Source organism: Chaetodon auriga, chromosome 19 (assembly GCF_051107435.1).
Source record: "Chaetodon auriga isolate fChaAug3 chromosome 19, fChaAug3.hap1, whole genome shotgun sequence".
NCBI classification, from domain to species: domain Eukaryota; kingdom Metazoa; phylum Chordata; class Actinopteri; order Chaetodontiformes; family Chaetodontidae; genus Chaetodon; species Chaetodon auriga.
In genome coordinates this window covers 3,693,180-3,710,219 of record NC_135092.1, presented here as the reverse complement: position 1 = coordinate 3,710,219, position 17,040 = coordinate 3,693,180, and the positions used below count along the sequence as shown (strand labels likewise).

The window sequence follows — 17,040 nt, the reverse complement described above, 5'->3', positions numbered from 1 at the left end:
AGTCAAGACAACATGAAAGAAGTTTAAAAATGACTTGTTTTAGGTAACACACGTAGTAATGCTATCCTCAGTGCACACCCTCTGCTCACCGCTATATATCACAACTTATAATGTAAACACTGCATATGAATGAATGTCATTAATGATACTGAAAATGAAAGCAGGATATAACCAGTTGTGGTGGTGTTATCTAGCTGGTGAAATCAGATGTTCAACTATCAAAACCTATGCAATAGGAGTCCTGTAATCGCATTGCATTAATGAACACATTGCATGAGTTTATTTTAGGTGGAATTAAAGTCTGAATTGTCCGTAGATTTGAATGGTTGTCTGATCTTTGTCTGCCAAAACATGACATTTCAATAATAACTGTTTTCCTTATACAATAACTAATATTGTGCAATGCTGCTGACACTGTGAACTCAGCCTTGTTACCATGCTGTGCTCAAAAAAATATTCTAAATCTTAATATCTCTGGTGTGGTAGTCAATGAAGTGAAGTAATCTATGTGTGACTGGCAACCTTTTTGGGTTGCCCTCCGACCTTCAACAGGGCAAGTGGCCTAGAAAATGGATAGTTGCATGGATGGATTTATGGCCTACAGGCCTGCAGTGGACAGTGCAGGGCCTTTACATTTAGTGTGTAATATCAATCGGAATTCAACTCTCTATTATATTTGAACAGTGACGCACACTTTCTTATACTTTAAATGTGGGACACAAACAGTGCACATGAACAGCTTTCAAACATTGGTCTAAAAAGTGTTTCTGCTGTAATTGTGTTTGTTGTAGGTTTGTATCTGCCATGACAACCCCGACTCAGCTGTCTGCGGTGTCCCAGACCTCTCTAGCAACTCCAGGGTCTCCTCCATCAGAGATGTCAGCCCCCCTGTCCAGCCTGGCCATCTCTGTCCCCTCAGTGGCTTTAAGTCCCTCTGGTGAAGAAGAGCGCCCCCTGCTGTTGTTGAACGCACGTCAGCCACACAAATCCTCAAGCCGTGATGAACAGAAGAGGACCTCTGCTCACTACAACCATGGCCATGTGACACATAGCTTACCACCTAGCCCATTGTTTACTATGGAGAATGGTAACTACCAAATCATGGGTGACCATGACCATGACACCACAGCTGCCAGCCATATGTTCTCAGCCTCACCTGAGAAGCTACTGAATGCAAACAACAACATCGACTGCAGTACCAAGAGAGCAGGAGTCGCCAACGGCCATTTGCCGCATAATGTGGAGTCCAGTGGTGACGGCGTGCTTGTGAGCGACACGGAGGAGCCTCAGGGGGAACACATGCCCTTCCTTACTACAGAGAGCACTGCAGCCCTGTTACTCAGGGCTATGTACAGCAGCAGGACTAACCCAGCATCACCTAATGATGACCTGCAAGTCAAGTCATCCAGCTCCACCACCAAACAAAATCCAGTCACTGTGTAAAGTAAAAAGAAATGGCTGAGAAACCTTTGCGTTGAGGGGGGAAAAGGAATAGTCACTATTAAACCTTTATTTTCGATAAATTATTTGCTGTATAAATGAAAAATGAAACTTTTATTTTAGCGATGTAGTAAATAAAGAGTTTTATAAAAAGTGTACAAATGTGTTCATGTCTTGTAGGTAAAGTGCCATACACTAGTATGTAGCAACGACTCACAGTATATTTCAGTGCAGAAAAAATATCAACGGGGCCTTCTGTTTGGTATGCTTAAGGGAACTGCAACATTGCATACTGGTCCATATATTCACCATCTTAATCTTCCAGTGAACAATCAAAAATAACGTGCTGGCTGCTTTCAATGTCCTGCAGGTGAAGGTGCCCATTGGCACGACACTAGACATTCAATTTATCCGTTCAAGGTGCATGCTACGTCCTTAAATGCTGTGATGGAATAATGAGCAGTTTGTGTGGCTTCCTCTTCAGCCATTTGACCTCACCATTGATTTGTACTGATTATGGGCTGTCTCACTCAGTTTTTTACAGTATACTGAACACCTGGACTGATGTTAATGAATAAATGATGACCTGCTCATTACCCGCATTTAATGAGAGGTGGAGAAAATGTGAGAGATCATAATGTTTTTGTTGATCACTGCCTGATCCGGTATCCTGCTGGTGAGCGAATATTAGAACTGTTAGATTAAGGTGCAATCAGTAAAGTCTGGCTCTGTAGCATTACTAATTATTACTAATTACAAGCTATATCCTTAACATAACCCCGTGGATTTTTAATTGATTTTTCTGTATTGGGATTTGATCTACATAATTTAAGTTTATCATTTCGAAGAGAGGTGAAGCACTGTGCTTACATAAAGTTTAGGGACTCAGAAGGGACAGGTAAAAAACAAAAAGAATTGTCAAAATTGAAACATCTGAGGCCTGAATATCCTAACTTTCTTTTCGAAAGCAAGGTTTCATTTTCTTTCCCTGCTGGCAGGTATCCACATTTTCACTGAGGACAAACTGACTCAGTGAAGGTGGTACCAAAAAGAAAAAAAAAAAAACACGACTGGCATGAAGACCAGCGATTCTCTCTTGAAGAGAACACACATTTATTTGTGCCCTCCATCACCAGTACGATGTTACTGATTGCATCTTTAAATGCAAGAATATCTACAAAGTATGTACAGAATGGAAGACTGACTATATGCCTAATTTTGTCCTTTGTGAAGACGTCCATGTGTTCCTGAGTAATGTATTTTGGGGATTAAACAAATTAACTGCTTTAATTTGTTCAGTCACGTCTCTGGTATCCCCCCCCCCCCCCAACCCCCCCCAAAATTCAGCATAATAGACCATTTCTTTTTTCTTTTTTTTTTCAACTATCCCAGCTTATGCAGTCTCACTGTGTGTGTGGTTTAAAAAAACTGTTTGTCTGTTCATGTCTGCTTCCATGAATCAAAGTCTACCAAAGACTATTGCTACTTCTAGACTGTAGAATGAACAGATTTAGGAAAAGTAAAATGTTAAAATGTTTTTAGAATAAGCTGACAGCCTTACAGAAGACAAAGTGTGATGACGTGCTGCCCCATAATTAGTATTTTAAATGGTGATCAGACTTCTGTATTTTCTATTTATGTTAAGATTGTTTATTATTTATTTGGTAATTCTTGCTACTTACAAGCATCAATTACTGTTATATAATATATGCATTTCTATTTTAACAAACATGATTTAAAAGATGTAAAATATACAAAGTCATCTGTTCCACATGGTTATTAGTACTAAATAGAAAAAAGTATTTGCATAATTTGTCACTTGTATGCTTAACATAACTCACAATGCTTTGCTTTTAGGTCTAGGAGTGTCTTCAGATGATGTAAACACACCATGAAAATCTTCAGCGCTGTTGTTTCTTATTAAATATGAAATCTGTTCTGAGTTTTGTGCTTGACAGTGTCAAAATATTTCTGGTGACAAACATTCCTTCAGCTCTTCTGCCTCACGACTGAAGAATACAATGAAAATTCATCTTGTGCAGCTGCAATGATAAAGAAATTTGATTGTGTTCCACATTTGATCATATGAGCTAAAATTGTAAAAGAGTATAATGTGAAAAAATAGTTTTCAACTGCTGCATTTTAAGTAGCATTATCAGAAACATTAATGTAAAATGAAAATAAATGTTAATAGGAATACAAATGTGTACTCTCAAATTACAACAGTTATGTGCAATGTAACCGAGATGAGCTGCATTGCGTTTTTTCTGGATGGCGATGCATAGATGAAGTCTTTTTCCTAACGCTGTCAGACAATGTTGTCAGGCTCCATACATATGAGCAGGGAAAACACACAGGAAGACTTTACCATCGTTCTCATTTTAGTCACAGAAAAGATCGAACTGAGTTGAGCTGGACTTTCTGGACGTGGTGACAGAGGAGCGGACACTTTACAAGTTGCCGAGCATGCAAAAAATACGGCTGATGTGTTGGGTTTTGGAACAGCAAATCTGAGCTACATTTAGCTAACATTTGCAATTTGATGCAAGCTTAACTTAGTTTAGGTGCACTAACATGTTGGGCAAACAGCAAAGAAAACACACAACACTCCAACACACATGCAGAGGTAACAATGTTAACATGACAACAAAGTTATGTACAGTATAACCATAACAGGATGAGGTAGCTAGCCTACTTGTCATCAAGGAAAAACAGTCAGTGATTTGGGTTCCCAGCTGGTGAAATCAGGAGAGATTATGAATGTGCAGTGGTACATAATTCCAGAGAAGTGGATGTCAATGGGCAAAGGCTCGACCACCAAAGGAGTTCTTTTTGAATTGAGGAATAGTTAAATCTCTCTCTTTGACATTGAATTGTTACTGAAACAGGGAATGTTACAAAACTGTGCACCAAAACATTTCAGTGAAGGACTGACAACTAAAACAACTGCTATGCATAGATTTTTGATTTTGATTGGAGGTAAGAGTTAATCCTGGATATGTAATATTTAGAAAATTAGGGTTGACATAGTGCTCAAGGGCCAAAAGTTAGGATTTTTTAGGTATCTTCTCAAATCTAAACCTCTAATTAACTGAACTTCAGCTTTGAATGATCAAGAAATGGAACCACCATGTCCAAGAACTAATTCAGGCTTGTCAGGAGGGGAGCAGAAACCAAGCTCCTAGCTTTTGGGGTCCTGAAGAGACAGTTCGAAAAGCAGCCGACGGTATCCTGCTCTTGTGTCAGTGGTATATGCCGATTCTATGTTGCGACACTGCTGGTTCTTGGTATACTGCTGCCAATCCACTGGCTTGTGGCATTTAGGAAGAGTATGTCACTCATGTTCCCCTGGCTGATACCACTGTCCACCAGAAAATACCAGTGGTGTGCCACATTTAATGCCAATTCTTAGTGGTATGCCACTTCCACTTCCCTAATAGGAGATCCATGATACATGGCTCTTACAGGACAGCCACGCTACGAACACACGATGATCTTATGATGCATTGCTGTAGATAAAACTACCCAACAGGATATAAAGTAGTTGAAATTAGCTCAACCATAACCATCTACAGCAGTAAAATGCATGAACACATGAATGCAGCAGTAATATTAACTCAAAAACATCTTCTATAATAGAAACCACTGACAGGGATCATTTGTCTGCATAATGACTGCTTTTACTTCAATACTTTAGGGGCATTATGCTCAGATATGATGTAGTCCACTGCTGACTGTGCTGCTATATGCCTCATACAAATCTCTAATTGAAGACGGCATGTTTCTCACTGGAAACGAATCACTAGAATCATACATTTCAATATAGTGATCACTTCCTCTTAATACATTTTATTAAATTCTTCCAGTCTTCACTACATATATTAAATGAGTCTGAACAGACATGGATGTAAACTACAATTTGACTAGTTGGTGGAGGCATACAGCCAATTGATCTGAATGAAAACAGCTATGCATTTATCAATTATAGGATTTTATTCTGAAGGTTTTGACCAGAAGTGCTAGTTTGTAATCTTGCTAGACTTCCAAAATCCAGGACTGCCCAGCCCCTTTCTAAACCTCTCTTGTTGTATAGCCTCACTAGAGAGCCTCCACCGCTGAATCACTGCCCTTACAATGAAGCCGGATTTGAATCTCCTTTTTTTCATTTTCAGTATTGTCAAGGTCACTCTCTCTCTGGAATATTGTCCAACTCATTGTCAGTGTGACTGGGACATCTACACTGTGTCATGTTTTGGAGCTGAGATCCTGCCTGTTTTCCATTCCAGCACACAGGAGGTGTAAGTAGCCACATTCTTTCAACTCTGATTTCAGATTGTGACTCTTTAAAACTCTTATTTTCTGTTTCAGGTGGCTTGTGGGGACAAAACTTACTTCTATTCCTCAGAATGCCTTTGCCAACTTGGCCAACATTTCTCGCATGTAAGATTCTCTCTTTTTTTTTCCCCTCCAAGACGAACCTTTTCCTTTCAAACCAGCACAATGGGCAAGAACAGAGCATGTCACTTATAAAGAGAGTTAACAAATTTAAAACCAGCAAAAAGCACCAAAGAATGCATTTAAACCCCTGCATCAAGGCTACACAAACCATTACATTCATTATATAATAAGACATGCTATCTTAGATCTATTGTCTTCCGTGCAGTCCACACTACTTGGGCTAGTTTGGCATTCAGTTGCACAAAAGGTTTACAAAATGAAACTGTGATGTTTAGTTCTTTTTTCTCTCCTTCCTGAATTATTTGTGGGAATGTTGTCTGGGCATTTAGAGGCGTGATGTTGGTTTTTACTCCCTTGCACTCAGGTTCCCTGATCAACTTCTGAGAATCTGTGAGGGTCATGTCCAACCTTGCTTTGGCACATTTGAATTCCTCCAAGGGCTAAAGATTGGCAGTGAGAGCCTCCTTTATCTTTGATGCATGCTGTTGTTGTTTTTGTGGTCATGTCATCCATGCACAAGTGTTCATCCCCGATCACCCATGGTGATATTTGAATGATGAACTCTATGTTGAATGCCAGGTTGCAAATGGTACAGCCCCCATTATGCCTATCTCAAGATGCTGCCAGGGGGTGTTGTCCTGTGTTGTGACACAGAACTGGAGATCCTGGAACAAAGCTTTGACCGGCTTTGTGATGTCCTCTGGGACCTAGATGTAGATGAAAGCTGTCCAGAGTCTTGTGAAGTGTCAACCCACAGGGATTGACAAGATCTAAGTAAACCATGTACAGGTCTTTATTTCCTTCTCAGCAGTTTGTATCTGCTGCCCAATGACACTGAACTGGTTCAGACATCCTGAGAAATGATGTATCTCTACTTTCAGCTCTGACTTGTCTAAAAGGTGTTGCTCAAGTCTCTTAGGGTGACAACACCAAAGACAATCTTTCCCATGCACAGTGATGAGTTTTTATCACATGCCATATGTGATGTGATGATGATTTATTAATCATTATTCTTATCCTTAACCTATTCCAACTTGTTCCAAGTCAGGTTCAGCTGTACAATTTCAGTTTGAATGTTCCATGATCATGATTAGCTGTGCATTGTAGTATTTAATCATTAGCATAATCCACACTTCAACACCAAAATACTCTACCACTACAATCTAAAAAAGAATGCTTCTTCTTACACTTCTCAGTAAATTGTCCAGCTGTTATGAACGCCATACTCATTTCATGTCATCATAATCATTGTTAAACCAAACTGAGAACGGCAGACTCTATTTTGGACTCCTATGACTCCTATGGATCATTTGAGAATTTCCTTCACACCTAAGAGAATATGTGAAAAACTGATGAAGCTCTCTTAAATCCACTTTAGAACAATTCTGTTTGTATGACTTGCTCTTGCATGAGGCCCAATGAGTGAAAATCACTGCAAATTGAAATATATTATTAGTCTCAAGATTGTACTTTTGTTGTATTTCATTTATGCATGTTTTTTTTTCCAGATACATCTCTGATGATGATGCATTAAGATATCTGGAAAGGCATTCTTTCCACAATCTGTCCAGGGTCACCCACATGTATGTAACTTTTAGCCAATCTCATGTGTGGCACCATGAATACATACAATACTATGAAAACATAGTGTTGTCTTTGTGTTGTCATGCTGCCTCTGTCCTGTAGTACTTGTATTAATGGCCACAATGCCAAGTGACAAGTTCTTCTAGCTATCATATACTGCTTGATTTACTGAGTTAAAATGATGAGATTGTAAAGAGTGTGTGTGTGTGTGTGTGTGTGTGTGTGTTTGTGTGTGTGTGTGTGTGTGTATTCGGTGTGTCCAATAGACAACTAACTGGTATCAAAAAACTGTCATACATTGACCAAGAGGCATTTAAGGAGCTGTCTAATTTAAAGTACCTGTAAGTAAAATTTTATTTCCTTGTTTTCTAGACTTTGTGTACCACAGAATATCATATTTTCACAGGACATTTCTGATTCAATACATGTTCGGTATCAAGCATTGCTCACTGAGATTTGTTTCACTACAGTGGGATCACAAACACAGGCCTCACCTCCTTTCCTGGGCTTCAGTATATTCGGTCCAGTCAAGAGGATTTTATTTTGTATGTAAAACTTAAATATACCTAATTATAATGACTTTTGGCTGGTAAAATGTATGAATTTGAACTAATATTTCATGTTCTTATCTTTTTGACAGGGAGATAGTGGAGAATGTCTTCATACAAGTTATACCGTCTAATTCTTTCAATGGCATATCTGAGAATGCTCTGACCATGTAAGTAAGGTTTAGTTGAACAATGGTTCAGCATAATTTTCAGACTCACTGTCACTGATCAACAGGCTCTGAAATGACAGTTTTATGGTTTTAGGTGTTTGCTCTCTTTCTCTTACAGCTTTACATCATTGTGATTTGCTCCCTGGTAATCTGATTACACTGAATATTAGTTTTTCAAATTGTCAAACCAATGTTAAGTTGTGATGAAACTGCAAAATCTAGATCTGCTTTAGCCATGTCAGACAGCACTAACTTTTAGTCATACCTTAAACCTGCATGCAGTAGCAGCAAGACCAAAAACAAACTTTTTCTATATAAATCCAAACTATTAATGCATTCTTATATTCATGAAACTGCAATTTTTTTCTCCAGTACAAAATGCAGTGGTGAACGAGCATTTTCAACATTTTCATCTTGCAGTGCTGTGAAAAATAATTAACTATTCACTCAATCCTTGGAGCACGGCCTGTTTAGCAGATTTAATCAAAATCTTTTACAAATAAATAAACATGGCCGAGTATGTCGCCTCTTTAGCCAAGGTTATGAATTATAGAAATGATCTGACTTTGTCTTTAATTATAATTATCTCAACCTGAATGTCCTGTTATAAACCTTGAATAACATACAAGACACAGGCCAGCTGCCTCATTGCTGGCAGGATCTGGAAAGGGGGCCATGTGCAGTGGAGAATATGACAGCAGTGAGCTACATTTACCTCCAGAATATTTCATGACTTGAGTGCACTGGAACCAAAATAAACCAAGAACCTACAGGCATCACTGAAGATTGAACTATTTTCAGCTTCATACTGTACATGACATGTTGTACCTGGTTCCTGCCACTCTTTGTTCCTTGCGCCTCCCACCAGACAGGGATGTGCACACCAGGGCATTGTAGGAGTGCCATGTTCATGGATGTCCTGAACATGGTTCACCAGGCTTTGCCACTTGGCCATCCCAGGTGTATCTCCATTAAGAGTAGAGGCTGTCCAGTCCAGTCCAGTCCAGTCCAGGTGGTTAATGATGGCTGACTTCTCTCTCCCTCTCCTTTGCAGCAGCATCCAATCCTTTGACCTGTTTCAGAACATAAACAGAATAAAAATATAACAGTCAACCTAAACAAAACTACCAACAGCCCTGCAATGAATAAGATCCATAAAGTATCAATAAAGTAACAAAAAGTATAAATTGTATCCAGCAGTCGTAAATAATGTAAAGCTCAGATGTGCAAAGTGACAAAGTATGAGAATGTAGATATATGTTAGATATAGATATAGTCTTCATACAACCACTGTGGATAAATGTTTTAATTCCTGAGACATGAGGTATTCATTGTAGTACCTGTCATTGTGTTGGAGAGAGTGGACCTCTGTGTAACTGTATATCTTATTACTTGGCATAATGCAGACTGTGTGTGCATGTGAAGCCAGTTGTGGCAGCAGCAATAAGGGGAGTTGGTGGTGGACTGATTCAGAGCAGTTATGGCTTTGAGGAAGAAGCTATTTCTAAGTCTGGAGGTATGGGTGTCGTAGGCCTTAAGACTTCTGCCAGATGGAAGGAGACTAACCAGATGGCAGCATGCCTGTGTGGAGTCCTTCAAGATGCTGGCAACTTTCCTGAGGCAGCGTGAGCTGTAGATATCCTCCAGGGCTGGGAGCTGTATCCCAATGATCTTCTGAGTGCTGGAGACGACCTGCTGAAGAGCTTTCCTATCAACTGCTGTGCAGCTGTGATACCACAAGACAAGCAGTATGTTCGGTTGCTCTCTGTGGTGCAGAGGTAGAAGGTCACCAGCCCATGTAAGTGCCCTGTCTCTCCAGGTGAGTCAGGCCAGTGTGAAGAGCCAGGGAGATGGCATCCTCTATGGATCTTTGAGTTTCACAGGCAAAGTGGTGAGTCCAGAGACTTTGATGTGGGGGAGGACCAGTCTTTACAAGCACTTCATTATTGTTTTGGTGTGAGGACCACTGTACAGCACTTGGGACTTGTTGCCAGAGACAGGTTGAAGTTTCCTGTAAATACGTCAGACAACAATGCAGCAAAGTACACTCGCTCTGTACATCATGTGTGCTCAGTGTGAGAACCTGTTTCACCTCTGTGGCCAGGATTTTTGCACTTATCATATTGATGCCAATTTCAAAGTGAGCAAAGAAGGTGTTTAGTACGTTGGACAGTGAGATGTCACTGTGGGGGCAGATAGGGTTGCTGTTGTAGTCAGTCATAGACCTCATACCTTGCCACATGCTCCTGGTGTCAGTGCTATTGAAGTGATCTTCTACATGTTATCTTTTTTATCCTTATACTTACCTAATGCTGCTTAGGTTCATTTACTTCACTTCATTTATGTTTGCACTCATGCCATATATCACTGGAAAGCTAAGATTGTTATGATTCAGCGTGATGCATCGCGCATATTTAAGTAGTCCATTGACCATCATTTGCAACACCATTGATGGTTTTAAATCTGTTTATTTTTCAATCACTTTTTTCCTTTTTTTTTTCTTTTTAGCATGCTGAATAGCAACGGTGTGAAAGAGATCCAGCGCTATGCCTTCAATGGGAGCAGTCTAGAGGAACTGTATGCCTTTCTGAATTATTGAAGTGAAACAAAAAAAGAAGCTCAAAGTGATAAGACAGGATGGAACTCACTAATATTTCAATTACCTAGAACTTCTGTGTTTTCATTTGGTTGTGCTGTGCTCTCCTCAAAATGTTTTGCTGAAGTCGTAAAGTTAATAAATTATTTACCATATATTAGTAGAGGAGGATTATTAGTCATAAAAACAAGATCAGCTTTGTCAACCTTACTGTGCCCCTTATGTATTCTCCATTCTTCAGGTATCTTCACAGGAACGTGGATTTGGAACGAATAGATGAATTTGCATTTTATGGTGTGATTCATGGCCCAACTTACTTGTAAGTGACAGAAAGGTATAGGATTTGTTCTTCTTCATAAAATATAGGAAAAAATGGTGTTTTGTTACATCAAATAAAATGCTTATTTGAAGCTGCAGCACATGCTGAAGTTGGACACAGGAGCAGCGTCAGCTTTGTGTCCACATGAATAAATCTTAACTCTTTGTCTGTCTTTCCAGAGACCTTTCAGAAACCAAAGTTAGCTCTTTGCCCTCAATAGGTATGGAGAACATTGAAAACCTCCAAGCTAAAAACACTTGGGCCCTCAAAGTGCCGCCACCCTTTAGAGCCTTCCTCCATTTACAGAGTGCTGAATTGACATTCCCAAGCCATTGTTGTGGTCTGAAAATGTTGAAAAGATGGAGAGGGTAAGTAAAACAGAATGGAAAGTGTTTTCCCACCGTGGTTTCTTTTCCTTGTGTATTTGTCCTTGACATACAAAACTACTCTGAGGCTGCTGGGGGAGCCAACTGACAAAAGCTGGGCCTGTCTGGAATGATTTCAATTAACTGAAAACAGAGTTAGATTATTCAACATTTCATATTTAAATTTGTTACCATGAAAGAAGTCCTATGCAGTGTTGATCACTGGTAATCCCTTGATTGGCTATGTTTCTGATGTTAGACCTTCATTCAGGTAAAATTCATATTGACAAAGACCACCACCACCATAGACTTTATGTAAACACAGCCCGGGGTGGGAAATACCCATCAGAGACCAGCAGCATCTCCAGCCAACCATACAAGTTCAGGTCAATGAGCTCTTCTTGCAATGTCAAATCCTAGCCATAAGATTAAAAAGAATACTGAATGTTTGCTGATCTTGGACTCATTATTATGAGCTGAGGTTATTCTTTTGTCTCCAATGTGATTTTTAGGCAATGCTGGCTGTTTTTCAATGTATACTGAAGAAGTGTTTACATTATATTATCAAATTATGCTACTAAGATGTTGTTGAAATTCTATTCATTAGATTTGGTCCATCCTTTGATGCTGAAATTGTCTGTTGCATTTGTACCTAATCCTCCCCTGTATAGTGAATTACTCCATTGGATTATGGTTACCCATATAGTTTATGTTTTGATATTTGTAAATGTATTACGCTTGTTAGAAGACCTCAGTGACCTTACATAGTTTGCTTTGAGTTTGCTTGTTTTTTCCCAGTTGGGAGTTTTTGATCCTGTACACATACAACTTTGCAGTATAGAAGAAATTTGTAGTATAATATTTAATATGCTTTTAAATAAATGGTGCAGTTCATTCTCTGATTAATAATCCTTATCATCTGTGTTCAAGACAGTCTGAGGCAGTTATTTGCAACCTCACCCGGACTGCCTTTGGAAAGCTGCCGGAGTCCTCTGCAGCTTTCTCTCAGAAGTATCTGGGGCACAAAGTCTACCAACATCTGAGAGACAGCTTTGGTCTCCCAGTGGCCGGCAGCACAAGTCACAACCACAACTACAACAGCTCCGTTCGTCCAACGCAACCGACTCAAAATGAGGGTTTGTTGTATGTGGAGTTACATACAGAGCATCTCAGTGATGGTTTTGACTTTGCACTGTGCAATGAACTTGACACAGATGGACTCTTGTGCACCCCCCTGCCTGATGCCCTGAACCCCTGTGAGGATGTGATGAGTCAAGGTTTCCTGAGGGTGCTGGTCTGGGTGGTCAGTCTGTTAGCCATTTCGGCCAACCTCCTGGTGATGTTCATCTTGCTGACCAGCCGACAGAAGTTGTCCGTTACCAGTTTCCTCATGGGTCACCTGGCCTTTGCAGACTTTTGCATGGGGATATACTTACTGCTCATTGCATCTGTTGACCTTTACACACACTCCCATTATTACCACTATGCTATTGCCTGGCAAACAGGAACTGGCTGCAATTTAGCTGGGACGTTATCAGTGTTTGCCAGTGAGCTATCTGTGTATACATTAACTCTAATCAGCCTTCGACGCTGGCATGCCATCTTCTATGCCATGAGGCCGGACAGAAAAATTAGGTTACGCCATGCTGCTGTGCTGATGCTTTTCGGCTGGCTTCTATGTGCAATCCTAGCCCTGCTACCAGTCTTTGGTGTGAGCAGTTACCAGAGAGTCAGCATCTGCTTGCCCATGGACACTGAAACAACTGCTGCTCGAGCCTATGTGGTCTTTCTCCTGATGGCTAACGTCATTGCTTTTATGGTGGTATGTTTATGTTACTTCCACATCTACTGTATGGTCCACAATCCCCAGCACCAGTCAAGCAAATGTGATATCAGCATGGCCAAACGCATGGCTGTTCTCATTTTCACCAACTTTCTGTGTCTGGCTCCCATTTGCTTCTACGGCTTGTCTGCAGCTCTCCACCAACCACTGATGACTGTCACAGACTCCAAGGTGTGATTTTCTCTTGGGCTTGAATCCAGATTTTTATTTATTTTCTTTGTTTTCATTTAAAAATTAAGGCTGATCTGTTTTTCTCCACAGGTGCTGCTGGTGCTTTTCTATCCTCTCAACTCTTGTGTACACCCATTTTTTTATGCTATCCTGACAAAGGCATTTCACCGAGACATCCTGATGTTGCTGAGCCGAATGGGGCTGTGCCAGCAGCAAGTGCACCTCTATCGGAGTCAGTATTATTCATCACATATACAAAGAGACAATGTCTGCTCCACAGTCACTGGGAATCACCAGACCACGAGAGGCCCCAAAATTTCTTTTTAAATTTGATCTTTTTTTTTTCTACTAGTAGACTTAAAAAGTAATAACTGTACTCATATATAAATGTCCTTATAAATACCAATTCAGAGAACCTAACCATTACACAGCATACCACAGCCCTTCACGATCCATAAATTTCCTGTATCAGTATACCTGGATACCGCTGGTAGAGGTGGTTATTTGCCGTTCTAAAACAATAATCCAAATATTAATCTGCAGGTAATCAAAGCAAAAGTTTAGGCTTCACGAGTAGGGGAGATATGAGTGGAAATATGTCTAAAACTGCACAGAAAAAGGTAAAGATGACAACTCAGAGCCAATAGTGTGAGAAAGTGAAGGCATCAGTGTGCTTTAAATGAAGAGGTTGTTGGACTGTAACAGCCTCAAGGAGAGACTTTTGAAATTTTATAATTTTATACACACACATACATAGATACGTAAGCACACACACGCATACACACATATACATCCTGTACATATACGTATACATATGGATGATGTGAATGTATTTGCTTATCCCTTTTGCAACATACTCAATTGAAGACAGTACAAAGACAATATATTGAATGTTTGACCTCATCAACTTCATTGATTTTTGCAAATATGTGCTTATTCTGTATTTGACACCAAAAACACCTGTTTGGAACATTCCACAAATTAACACTTTCATTGGTAACAGGTGATAGCATCATCATTTGAATGGTATGAATGGTATGAAAGGAGCATCCTTGAAAGGCTCAGTCGTTCAGGATGGAGGATGTTAGTACATGGGCTCAGGAACACTTTGTAAAACTGTTGTCGGTAAACACAGTTCATTTGCAAATGATTCCATTCTGTTTTTCTTTACCTCCCAACTTTTTTGGTATCTGGGTTGTAAACAGTATACTGTATAGACTGTATTATACAGCATTGTTTCAATTCATTGACTGATTCATTGATTGTCAATATTTAAAGGATTTTAAGACTTGATGTAGGGACAGAAAAACACCCTGAGTGGTCTGCCTGTTTCAAGGGTCACTGTTACTGAAATCCTTCACTATGCTTCATTATTAATCATCAATTAATATGTGTTAGTTAAATGTGCACTTTTATATAAAAAAAAAGTCTCAGTCAACTTCTTTTACAGTGAAGTTTGCTGTAATAAATATAGTAAAACTTATGGATGGTGGCACTACTGTGATTCAATTTACAGTTAGTTCTACAGTAACTTTACCAAGGTGTGACGACATACACTGAGGGGTGCACAGTCTTCGTTTTGCATGTTTCATCAAGTGCAGACTGCTGAGGCCTCAGTTAAACTTGAAAATGCACTTCTACACAGAGAGAGGACTGAACCTTGTTCCCCATCTTTTAAGCTGAGTTCACACACACACACACACATTTAAACATTTAAGCTTAAGCTCTTGCATTACCAACAAAATGACCTCTCTCAGGTGCTCATGTACAGTATACAACACCGTCAGGACCTGAGCTCTGCTCCCAAGTTTTCTTCAGCGTCAAGCAGTCAACAAGTGAAGAGCAGAATTGAAGATGAAGAAGTTCAGTTGATTTGAAGCTGTCTCTTTGTGTTCCGCCTGGCAATCGCATGGGCTCCACATCTGCGGCTTTCTCCATCTCCACCGTGGCTCTGAGCTCTGCTGCAGTGACTCCTTCTTCACGTCGGTCTGCCAGTCACATGCTGGCCACAAACCGACATTTCCTGGACTTGCAGTGCATCATCAGGAAGACAGTAGATCTGAGGGGCATTGCATGCCAGAACAAACTGCAACTGCTCCCATTTATGACCAGGAACCACTGGCTACATGTCCCTCGGTGTCGCCTTGTTTAATGCTTCGGGCCTTCAGGGAAGCAGCATTTTCCAAGCCCAGGAAACTGAAAATGATGTTTTCCTTTCATCTGTCTACAATGACAGGAGAAAAGGTTTTCCCTCTGTCCTGCCGCAGAACCTAGCTGCCAGACTTCTTCTCAAGGCAACCTTCTGCTGATGATGATGCTATGGCTGCATGGCCATGGTTCTTATGCTCCCACTGTGCAGACGCATACTCCACATACAAAACAGAGGCTCACCGCCTCACACACACACACTGCCGCAGGTGCAGTCTGGTTACTTCTTTGCATTTTTAGAAGTAATAAATCCTCACGGAAAATGTGCATTACTGACTATGAAGAATTATCACCAACTTTCAGGGCAAATTGGTGGTGATATCTCAGCATGACCTCTTTCAAACAGTTTGAACACACAGGGCTGAATACTGATGCTGTCATGCATTTCCAGCAGTGCCCTTTTTGAGATGGCCTTACCATGGCCAATGATGAACGAGCAGTTGTTTCACACAGTGGCAGAGAAGGCTCTGACTTGGCTGAAAATTGCAAACTAATGCTCCACAGATGTGCTCACACCTGTTAACAGAGCACTGCTCAGTGTGGCAAAGCCTGCATCCATGAATACATAGATACCAAGGCTAATTTTCAAGAGACTACATGCTCCAGTTTGAAGAGAGCTGTCTCCTGTGTTTCTCCAGGAGAGGAAAACAAAGGGTTTTATGCCCCTTTTTTTCTCACACCAGACAAAACTGGCAGGATGAGGCCGATTCTGCACCTGTCACTGTTTAACAGAGGTGGCTTTTCCACATGCTGACAATCAGACGTGCTGGAATGCATGCATCCCTGCTCTGCTTCCATCAAACCATCAAACCATATCATTCTCAGGCATGGAAAATTCCATGACTGGGTCAAGACACGAAGCTGACCATCGCTCTCTGGCTGAAAGTCAGACCTGACATACTGGAAAACTCCAGAGTTCCATGGAGCTTGTAGGTAGTAATACATGGTACAACACACGATTCCTCAATGATCTACTTCCATATTAGACAAGACATTGGACAATTTAATGCCATATCATTGTCCCACCCAAGTAACGTGGGTATGGGAGACTACATCTTCATTTCTCACTGTTAGACCCTTATTAGATTTTCAAAGACAGTAATTTGCAACTAGTCACATATCTCCTGCTTGAGACTTTTCCAGCTGGTCCCAGCTATAATACATCAGTCTTGGCTACTCGACGGATGTCTTATAGCCTCCTTCTTTGACCACATCAGAACGATCTCATTTTAAAAAAGACACTCTATAGGGTTTAAAAAGGAGATGTGGTCTCCAGGAATCAGCTGGTTGGAGCAGTTTCATGATACAAACATGTGAAAGAACATGGAAACAGACTTT

At 40.4% G+C, this 17,040-nt stretch overlaps 2 protein-coding genes across 5 annotated transcripts in view; both read left to right on the top strand.

Annotated features, from left to right (window-relative positions):
- The window catches only part of nrg1 (neuregulin 1), a 38,893-nt gene extending 35,352 nt beyond the window's left edge, over window positions 1-3,541 (top strand). For all 4 annotated transcript variants that reach the window (XM_076758272.1, XM_076758270.1, XM_076758269.1 and 1 more), the window contains one exon: window positions 792-3,541. Coding sequence is in view for 2 of the 4 variants with exons in the window: in XM_076758270.1 (XP_076614385.1) it covers window positions 792-1,443 (652 nt within the window). In the remaining 2 variants the exon portion in view is untranslated. The remainder of the gene's footprint in view (window positions 1-791) is intronic.
- Window positions 3,542-5,574: 2,033 nt separating this feature from the next.
- LOC143338441 (thyrotropin receptor-like) lies at window positions 5,575-14,975 on the top strand. Its single transcript, XM_076758819.1, has 11 exons — window positions 5,575-5,738; window positions 5,809-5,880; window positions 7,407-7,481; window positions 7,749-7,823; window positions 7,953-8,027; window positions 8,123-8,200; window positions 10,709-10,777; window positions 11,038-11,115; window positions 11,295-11,483; window positions 12,411-13,494; window positions 13,585-14,975. Exons 1-11 carry the CDS (start codon window positions 5,575-5,577, stop codon window positions 13,819-13,821), a joined length of 2,196 nt encoding a protein of 731 aa, XP_076614934.1. The 3' UTR covers window positions 13,822-14,975.
- The last annotated feature ends 2,065 nt before the right edge of the window (window positions 14,976-17,040 follow it).

Excerpts from the sequence above, each read along its gene's own strand:
- LOC143338441 (XM_076758819.1), top strand. The coding sequence starts at position 5,575 with ATGAAGCCGGATTTGAATCTCCTTTTTTTCATTTTCAGTATTGTCAAG. Across the intron at positions 7,824-7,952 it reads CTGTCTAATTTAAAGTACCT|TGGGATCACAAACACAGGCC; the intron begins GTAAGTAAAATT and ends GTTTCACTACAG. Across the intron at positions 8,028-8,122 it reads AGTCAAGAGGATTTTATTTT|GGAGATAGTGGAGAATGTCT; the intron begins GTATGTAAAACT and ends TCTTTTTGACAG.